We start from the raw sequence: 10,586 nt of genomic DNA on the forward strand, positions 1-10,586 counted from the left end.
ATCTCATCTTCTGTCGTTCCCTTCTCCTCCTGCCCCCAATCCCTCCCAGCATCAGAGTCTTTTCCAATGAGTCAACTCTTCGCATGAGGTGGCCAAAGTACTGGAGTTTCAGCTGTAGCATCACTCCTTCCAAAGAAATCCCAGGGCTGATCTCCTTCAGAATGGACTGGTTGGATCTCCTTGCAGTCCAAGGGACTCTCAAGAGTCTTCTCCAACACTACACTTCAAAAGCATCAATTCTTCAGCACTCAGCTTTCTTTATAGTCCAACTCTCACATCCATACATGACCACAGGAAAAACCATATCCTTGACTAGACGGACCTTTGTTGGCTTGCTTAGTCTGAATTAAATCTGTGCACGTTTTTGATCCTATCTCAGAGCTTTAAAGTAAAAACTGCTTAGGAGAACTTAATCTGGGCTTTAAAAGCTAACATAACATCGACTATATTATAGTCTTAGTTATTATTCACTGGTAACCTGGACAGAGCGTGATGTTCTGAGTCACTTAACACCCTACCCGCACAACTTCCTCTCCACAATCCCATTTTACAGTCAGTTTTTACATTTTATGGTTTGTTTACCTTCCCTCTTTTCCTAGGAAGCTGGAGTTTTCTTTTTGCTGAAAGGCTTAAAAATTATCTGGCGAAAAGAAGACCACAGTTTTAGGGATATTTCTATTTAGGAACAAAAATTAACATTTGAGTTAAATTGTCTTTGAGTAATTTTAAGATTCTTTATATATTTTAAATGTTTTGTTTTTGTTTGTAAATCTTTCATTGTTCAGTGAAAGCTTTGAACATTTTATTTTATGAAAGCTTTGATAAAACTTGTAGTAGTCTCACCCACCCTGTCATCCTGGTTTTTCATTCTTTTCAGTTCAGTTCAGGTCAGTCACTCAGTCATGTCCGACTCTTTGTGACCCGTGTGGACTGCAGCACGCCAGGGATCTAAATGGGATGTTTTTTCATTCTTTTCATCCTTGTACCTCTTTCCTAAAACTGTAGAGGATAAAATTTGAGAGAGAAGTTTCCTGGCCTATTTTACTAGATAGACCATGATTTCTGTCTCATTTCAACTTCAGTGTGTCAACTTGATAAGATGCAACAGGTGGACATTCTGCTGACCAGCATCTGATTGCGGATGGTAGAGGCTGATGAGGGATGGTTATATCTCATGGCAAAATAAGCAATTCCATGAATATGAGTGTGCAGAGTAAAATTGGGACCAGCAGATGGTGGAACTATGCTGTATCCTATTTCTTCCTCAGCATTGAAATTTGCTGTGGCCTTCTTTTCATAGAAGCCAGCTGGGATTGTCTATTAACTGCCAGCACCTATTGGTTTGGGTAGAAGGGATTTGTTGCTTTCTTTAGGATTGTTCAGCCTGTCATTTTCATCTGTGGCTTTAAGTTCATCTGGTAGTAAAACATGATATTGAGAAGCAAAATGCATGAGAACTGACCTTTCCTTGAAGAACATCCCCGTTAGATCCCTTTTTCTATAATATGATTACACTTTGAATCTGTTTTTTCTCTGTTCCTTTCTTATTTAATCCTCTGATAGTTTACATTTCTTTCATCTCTGGTATTGCTACTTCAAATCTTGTTACTAAAGGTTCTTACCATGTTGTGAAAGAAAGAAATATTTCTCAGAAAGCAACAACACAGAAATATTTCTCTGAAAGCAACAACACAGTCTATAATATAAACTATATAAACTTAAATCTAACAAACCTGCTGGTTTCCTTTGTAAATATAGAGCTTTTTACTGATCCAAAATACCTTTAAGAAACGTGTTTTAGTAACAAAACTTACTAATTGAAATAATTCTGCTATGAGTTGAGTTAAATTCATTATAACATATTCCTTAGGCTAGCTTAGAGAGATTCTTTTGCATTTGAGATGAAAGAAAGAAAGGAAAAAAAGGGGAGGGGGGAGGGTGGGTTCTTGTGAGGAATGGAAGCCAGGAAGAATCCTGGGAGAGCATCTTAGAGTCATGCCTGTCTTTTTCCCTGAAAAGTCCATGCTGTGAAGGAAGCATCACCTTACACACATGCTGCTTATTTTAGTGTTCTTTAGTTAGGTTCTTTTAGTAGCAGTTTGAATTTGATAGAGATTTAATGATGTGCAACCTATTAAAAATAGGAAAGAAAAAAGTTTGAGACTAAGAATAGAAATTAAAAAGGGAAGGTGATAAAAGAGCAGGAAGAAGGTGGTTTGTATAACTGTTTTTTTCAGAGAATTATTGTTGAAATCCAGAACATCCAAGCATAGGATCTCTATTCCTGCATCTGAGGAGGGGGTGGGGTGAAGCTTTGCTTAAAAAGCCAATGTATATTGGGTCTTACCGTGTTCACATATTGTGGTATGAAATTCTCACTACTGTACAAGTTAGAAAAAGAGTCTAAGAAATACTCTGACTGAGACTGGGAATTTTTTCTTTAGCTATCTAGCATTATCAAAAGCCATTTAGGACCACAGTGAAACCCAGGACAGAGAAATTAACTTGACCTGTCACAAAGACACAGTATTTGTGACGCTCTTGTTAGAAAATGTCATATATTTCCAGGATTGATTTAGGTTCTCTGGCTAACTAGGAAGGTTGTGTTTCCTCTCTCACTTGCTATACGTGCCTCCCTCGATGTATACGAATTTCAAATACTAGAAATGTATTAAAAAAGAATATTTATATATTTAAGGAATTGTCACGGCCAAACCCAAACACTTCCCCAGGGTTTTCCAGACTCTTATCATTTGCCTCCATCTTTTGGCAACTTTTTGCTTTAACCGCAGTCTCAGACAGGCTCTCCCTGCTAACAGCAAAGATGGCCACCAGCAGTTCTTAGCTTCCATCCCACAGCTTAGAAACCTCTGCACAAGAACACTTCTTCCCCCGGTAGTTCCAACAGAAATTCCAAGACTGACTTCCATTTGCCTAATTTTTATAAATTCCCTTCCCTGACGTAGTGACTATAATTTACTGGTTAGGTCTGAGTCTTTTTTACCCGTCTCTGGAGCCTAGGACTGGAGTGCGCTGTTTTTGGACCGTAGGGACTGGGACTAGGGGAGTGAAATTGGGATACAGTTAACATTAGAAAAGGAAGGAGATGCTGGACAACTAACAACAAACTGTCCCCTGTATCTGCTCCCCAAAGCTGTTCAGTGGAAGGGGACTGTCCTTTGGCCCAGAGTACACTAGCTGTGGGTTCCTTAGCCAAACTTCCACTGTTGGAGCCTAACTCCTCTCCACATTGCCTGTTTTGCCACAGATACCTGTTTCCCAAGTTTACACTGTGCTGGACTGAGTTTGTAGACACAAAGTTTCGTGTGCCCTGTGAAACCGTCGAATATATCGAAGCCAACTATGGTAAGACCTGGAAGATTCCTGTAAAGACATGGGACTGGAAGCGTTCTCCCCCCAACGTGCAGCCCAATGGAGTCTGGCCTGTTTCTGAGTGGGATGAAGTTATCCAGTTGTACTGAGACAGTAGGTCAAAATGGTATTAATAGAATTCCCCTCCTGCACAAAAGGGAGATGACTGTTTAAAAAGATACATGTCAAACGTAAGTAGGAACCAAAGAAATATGAGAAGTTTGAAGATACAGAGAGTCCTAACTCCTGAGCCATCTGATATAATTCTCTCCTCTGACATTTATTAGAGTCTCCATGTGCCAGGTGCAATCCTAGGTTACCATGGCGAGGCAGACATGAGTGAGACAGATGCTGCCTCTTTTCACCCTCCGTTTATTAAGCAACCCTTTGAAGAATATTCCTTATATAGAATATGATATGTTCTACAAGTGCTTTCAGAATGTTAAATAATGTTTGTACTGGAAGGTGGGCTTACCAGGTGCAATTAAGGAAGGGTATATACCAGTAAAAAGGAATAAGTCCTTTAAGCCTGTATGTTAGGGCTACTTTTAAGGTTGTGGAGGCTGAGTTAATAATCAAGTGCTCAGATTTCAAGTGATGTCAAGAAAAGATGTGAGGCGATTCCTTTTACAAGCAACCTGGTGTGGAATTGATTTAGAGCACAGGGCATCATCTAAGAAAATGACAGTTTATTTCTAGTCTTGTCAAAGATATGTAAATTTCCATACACCTTCTATTTTCATATTTGAAGTGAAGAGAAAGCTTGTGTGTGTGATGCTTCAATTTCTAGCTGTTGTGAGAATATTTTCATTGACCTGATAATACTCGTTTGACAAATTATTCAAGTGAGATTATGCTACCAGACATGATTTCAAAAGGGCTGTGATTTCATAAAACTTATTTTCCTTATTTCATTCTCAATCAATAGGTAAAATATGAGCGATTCATGGTCACTTAATATTTTATGAATTTATAATCCTTATAAATCCCAATTTTAATGTTAACACTAAAATATTAATAGACATATCTCTACTTTTTCTAAATGTACTTCATTGTATTTATTCATCAATTATAGTTCCATATCTTTCACTCATGGCCTAGGAACCAATTTCCATGGTATGTAAACCTGCCTGTTTCCTCTCCTCTTCCAACACTACATCAGGACTCTGAAATGCACGTAAGTGGTAAACCTGGCAGCTGTTCCCCACCTGAGATCATCATGTTTGTGAAGTTTTTATCCATTCCCAGTTGTCCTATCTATTAAATATGGGGGGGCGGGGCAAGAACTGAGACATCCCTGCTTTATCAAGTACCGCCCAGTCTGAAACCCCTGGTTTCCTTTCTCCCTTTAAGATACATCTCTGTGTGGGTTGGAATGGCTGTGTCTCCCCATCTCTTCATGAATCACTTTGATTGTGTATTCTAAGTGACAGGTAAAGGGATATCAGGCACAGGAAGCATGCTATTTTTTTCTTTGTCTAGGATAGGAAGCCATGTTACATTTTATCTAGGCTGCTTAGGACTACTTTCTGGACCAAACTGGCAGATTTTCCTCTAAAACTAGAGAATAATAGTAATATCATAGATGGAAATCAGAAGAGAGAATGGGCTGAAAGTTTTCCCAAAGCAAGGTTGGGAAAAGCTACAACCTATGACCATACCACTCCAAATTAAAAAATAACAAAAACTTTTTTTGATACATAATAACCAATGACCTTCCTCTCTTAGGATGAACTTTCAGTGCATTGTCATTGGGTCTACTCATAAATAACATAATTAAGTTTTTAGGGTTACCAGTAAACTTGTCCCCAAATGACAGGTCATTGTAATCAACTTTCTCTTTGCTATAAAATCAGCCCATAGAAATTTTACCCAAATTCTAAATAGCTGAACCTTAACTTTTTCTTTTTCATGATCGAAAAAATTTAACAGGTAATTTTAGTGTTCCTGGGCAAAATCCAGCTTGTTTAGTGAGAAATGTTTGCACAAACTTAACATCTAGAAGTACATACACTACACATTTCTACCCATTTCAGGTTGGGTTTCCCACTGTTCGCCAGGGTTGGAGGGTCTTACCCTCTCTGTTTAGGTTATTTCTTTTTATCTGTCCCTGAGGGTTCAGAATCTAAACTATCTTGTCCACACTGATAGAGGTTCCATATCTATCCCCCTGTACACAACTGGCTGCTCAAATACCTTATTTTGGACTGTCTTCTGGTTTCACAGGCTTCAGATCTGGGATTCTACCCTAAGCTGGCAGAATGAAAGCCCTTCCCTAAACTCTGAAGGCCAGGCTTGCTCTGATACAGATTCAGTTATACTTCATTCTGTGCCTCTTAACCATTGCACTCTGCTAAGTGACCAGAGACTTGGATCCACTAATCAGCACCTCATCAGATCACTTTTCTTTCCTCACCTGTGTATTCCAACAGTAATTTTCCTAATCTGACCATTTCCATGTACAGTTTGCCTGCCTTCCCAGGAGAAAACCTCTTATGTTAACTTGGTAGAAGTTATACATCCATGGATGTCCCCAGAGAGGTCCTGGGAGTCAAGATTGACAGTCTCTCACTTGACAACCAGGTGGCCACTCATTCCTTCTCTAAGCAGGGAGCTCTTGTCCTTCTCGCCTCTGCTGCAACTGCTGACATCTGAATCCTGGAATAAAATCTCAATTCTCCAAATGGAGCCATCCTGAGAAGCTGAGCAGTGGGACAAACCCTGAAATATGACCACTAGATGGCAGAATGTGTGCCACCATTTCCCCAAACACATTAGCACTCATGTGAAAATCAGCTTGCACTTGAATTTTCAGAGCCAGAGGGAGCCTCACTGCAACATTTGTTTTAACCCTTTTATTTTATAGCTGAATAAATAAGCACAGAAAGAAGTGAGCTGAGCAAGAAACAGTTGGGTCTCTTAACTCAAGAGTGCCATGACTCCCAGTACATGCCTGTTTCACTGATCACAGCACAGTGTCTTTTTTTTAATTAAAAAATTGGTTTTGGTTGTGTAGATCCAGGTAGATCCACTGGAGAAGGGAATGTCTACCCACTTCACTATTTCTGCCTGGAGAGTTCCATGGACAAAGGAGCCTGGCGAGCTACAGTCCATGGGATCTCAAGGAGTCAGACATGAATGAGCCACTAACGCTTATACTCAGCATGTGGGACCTTTGTTCCCCAACCAGGGATCAAATCTGTGTCCTCTGCATAGGAAGCACCAAGTCTTAACCACTGGACCACCAGGGAAGTCCCACAGCACAGAATCTTTATGCCTGCTTAACATGCTTGACCGAGAAGTTTACAGGATGTTTTTGCCATTCCCCACTTAATATCTTTCTTCTCAGATTGAGAGCCTGAGGTGATAAAGGGAAGTGTTTCTTTCTTGTCCAAAATGCTTACAGTGTCTTCATACCTTTATCTAAAACATAACTTATCTCCAAACGGTGAAATAGTTCATGTTTGGAGGCATTAGCCTTTGGTCATGATATTCTTAATATCCAGGAGCACCTGATTCCCTTAGGCTCAAGATGTATCCCATTTCTACTTGTTCCTTCCACTTCTCCAGGAAACCATTAGCACCAGTCCACGAAGTGCCAGTTTCTGCAGACTCCTTTCTCTTCCTCTTTATTGATACTCTCTTATGGATGCAAGTAATTGAGAATAGAATGTGCTCATTTCTTTTTTCTTTGTGACCCTAAACCATGGATTCTAGCCTTATAGGCTATAAAACTTCAAATGGCACATAGGACAGCAAGAAATTACATAGGAAAGCAGGGGGTTATAGATTGGGGACCAGAGCTGTATCTAGGAAACACACTTATAGTGAGTTCCCTCACTCCGGTAAACCCTTACCCACTGTCACAAGGCTAAGGCTGCCAGTGTCTGTAAGTCCCTAATTCTATCTTCTGGAAACTGAACAGTTTTTTTTTCTCCATGTTATAAATCCTCAGGGGACATTTCTCCCTCAAAACCTGGTCAGAGAAAGTGCCACATTCCCACCTTCTAACACATAGTCATAATTTGTAACAGCTTTAAAGCCTGGGAAAAATTCTAGTTTTTGATCAATCAAGAGGATTTCTCTGAAGAAATGTCCCAACAGCTATTTCTCTTTCTTCCTCCTCTTCCTCTGTCACTAAGACCCAAGCTCATTTCAGTTCAGTTCAGTCGCTCAGTCCTGTCCGACTCTTTGCGACCCCATGAACCGCAGCACGCCAGGCCTCCCTCCAACCATCTCATCCTCTGTCGTGCACTTCTCCTACCCTCAGTCTTTCCCAGCATCAGGGTCTTTTCCAATGAGTCAGCTCTTTGCATCAGGTGGCCAAAGTATTGGAGTTTCAGCTTCAACATCAGTCCTTCCAATGAACACACTGGACTGATCTCCTTTAGGATGGACTGGTTTGATCTCCTTGCAGTCCAAGGGACTCTCAGGAGTCTTCTCCAACACCACAGTTCAAAAGCAGCAATTCTTCTGCATTCAGCTTTCTTTATAGTCCAACTCTCATATCCATACATGACCACTGGAAAAACCATAGCCTTGACTAGACGGACCTTTGTTGGCAAAGTAATGTCTCTGCTTTTTAATATGCTATCTAGGTTGATCATAACTTTCCTTCCAAGGAGTTAGCATCTTTTAATTTCATGGCTGCAATCACCATCTGCAGTGATTTTGGAGCCCAGAAAAATAAAGTCTGACGCTGTTTCCACTGTTTCCCCATCTATTTGCCATGAAGTGATGGGACCAGATGTCATGATCTTCGTTTTCTGAATGTTGAGCTTTAAGCCAACTTTTTCAACTCTCTTTAATTTTCATCAAGAGGCTCTTTAGTTCTTCTTCACTTTCTGCCATAAGGGTGGTGTCATCTGCATATCTGTCTGAGGTTATTAGTATTTCTCCCGTCAATCTTGATTTCAGCTTGTGCTTTCTCCAGCCCAGCGTTTCTCATGATGTACTCTGCATAGAAGTTAAATAAGCAGGGTGACAATATACAGCCTTAACGTACTTCTTTTCCTATTTAGACCCAGTCTGTTGTTCCATGTCCAGTTCTAACTGTTGCTTCCTGACCTGCAACCCAGGCTGCTGCTGCTGCTGCTAAGTTGCTTCAGTCGTGTCTGACCCTGTGCGACCCCATAGATGGCAGCCCATCGGGCTCCCCCATCCCTGGGATTCTCCAGGCAAGAACACTGGAGTGGGTTGCCATTTCCTTCTCCAATGCATGAAAGTGAAAAGTGAAAGTGAAGTCGCTCAGTCAGGTCCGACTCTTAGCGACCTCATGGAGTGCAGCCTACCAGGCTCCTCCATCCATGGGATTTTCCAGGCAAGAGTACTGGAGTGGGGTGCCATAGGTCACCTCTAACATGTCACTTACGAAAAGTTGCATATTAGCATAAAAGGGCACAAACTTATAAATTAGGTGGGAGTTTGAGTCCCAGCTTCATTATGTGGGATTTTTGGTAGGGAACCTCATAGCTTCAGTTTCCATATGAGTGAATTGGTGAAATGATGGATATTTCTGACTTTTTAAAGTTAGGATTAAATGAAGTGTACCTAGTATCAACCTAGAATTAGGTAAATACTCAAGAAATGTTCTGTTTCTTACTTCCAAATCCTTTTCTAATTATTCTTCAAGTGGGATGGGAGAACTGGGGTAGGACATAGTCCCTACTCCGAAGATTGCATGACTAAGTTTGCTTAGGGAAAAAAAGAATGTTTCATTATAATAAGGCATTGAATTGTATGGTTTATGAATTCAAAGATATTACCATGGGGCTTCCTTCTCTGAATAGAACAGGTATTTTCATTTTATTGGTCAAGTGCTTGTCTTCTAGGGTCTCCTTATGCTATTCCATATGCCACCTCATTCCTAGGTCCCAAGCAGATCACTCTCTGTACTTCCCTATATTTGGTTCTTGCTCTGCCCTGAACTTCTGTCTCAATATTATAGCTTTTCCTGGAAGTAAACCCTCACCTCCTTGTTAGTAAATCTCTGCCCAGCCAAAATCAGGTATAAGTGATTTGGAGAGGGAGAGAATTTGGAATACTAACTTTACTTAATTTTCTGTGCCCATGAATACCTATATCAGTATTATTAAAGGGGTATTGATAATCATTTCCACCTTCTTCACCCAAATTTATGTTTCTGTTTCAACTAGGCAAGAATCAACAGGGTCTGTGATGCTATTTTAAGCTGTTCCACATCAGACTGAAATCTTAATTATAGCTTATAACTCAGAGCAATTCAGTGGTAATACTTTTTGTATGGGACCTGTGCTTATAAAGGAGACAAGTATAAATTTTCTTGAGGGAAATCTCCGTTTCTTTATTCTCAGAACTTATATCTTAGAATGCCTTCCTTGCCATCTCCCAACCCAGCCCAATGCAGAGATTGTGTTGGAACTCAGGAGCTGCCCAAGCTGCTATGCTTTTATGCACAGCTCTCACCGTGGAGTTGAAAGGCAGTATGAGCAGAATTAGAAGTGTTGTATTTTGTTCTATAAAACAATATAAACTGTCTCAAGTACCATTAAAAAAATTACAAGATTTTATAGACTTATGATGACTCATTCAGAGCATGGGGAATGGTTCATGTGTTTGTTAAATAAAAATCAAAGTAGCTATTTGTGTGTCCTACACCATAACCAGAAAAATGTTAATTTTTCTAAACAAAGTGATATTTCAAATGTGAGTAAATTTCAGTGTATACTTTGTTTAGTTGCTAAGTCGTGCCCAACACTTTGCGACCCCATGGACTGTAGCCTGCTAGGCTCCTCTGTCCTGGGATTCTCCAGGCAAGAATACTGGCGTGGGTTGCCATTTAGTTTACTATTTGACTTTATCTTCAGGTACAGATAGTTTGTGGTACTACTGAAAACACCTTTAATATTATTTTGATCAGAATTTGTAATATATAATCCTGTTTGGGATGATGAATAAAACTTTTCTAATTACTTGAGATATTTTGTGTTTATTTTTAAAGCTTGCAGTAGAAATAATAGCCACTAACATTCATAAGCAATCTAGTAAAATAGTAATCTTGCCACCAGTACAGTACTTCTCAAATTAAGGTGAGATAGGTTTTATGGTTGGACCCTAATTCGATATGAATGGTATCTTTATAAGAAAAGATTAGGATTCAGACAAGCACAGAGGGAAGATCAGGTGAAGATTAGGGAGAGGATGGCCATCTACAAGTCAAGGAGAGAGGCCCTCAG

General features: G+C 40.0%; 1 protein-coding gene across 3 annotated transcripts in view; it reads left to right on the forward strand.

The window, feature by feature from the left end:
* The window catches only part of FKTN (fukutin), a 57,855-nt gene extending 47,528 nt beyond the window's left edge, over window positions 1-10,327 (forward strand). The window contains exons 10-11 of one of the 3 annotated variants that reach the window (XM_015472678.3): window positions 3,269-3,366; window positions 4,474-10,327. In XM_015472678.3, coding sequence (XP_015328164.1) covers window positions 3,269-3,366; window positions 4,474-4,496 — 121 coding nt within the window. In that variant the 3' untranslated portion in view covers window positions 4,497-10,327. Of the gene's footprint in view, window positions 1-3,268 lie in introns of all 3 variants that reach the window. The other 2 variants (XR_009495671.1, XM_002689900.7) reach the window with 2 other exon arrangements.
* The last annotated feature ends 259 nt before the right edge of the window (window positions 10,328-10,586 follow it).

The sequence above is a fragment of the Bos taurus genome, chromosome 8, assembly GCF_002263795.3.
Source record: "Bos taurus isolate L1 Dominette 01449 registration number 42190680 breed Hereford chromosome 8, ARS-UCD2.0, whole genome shotgun sequence".
In the NCBI taxonomy this organism is placed as follows: domain Eukaryota; kingdom Metazoa; phylum Chordata; class Mammalia; order Artiodactyla; family Bovidae; genus Bos; species Bos taurus.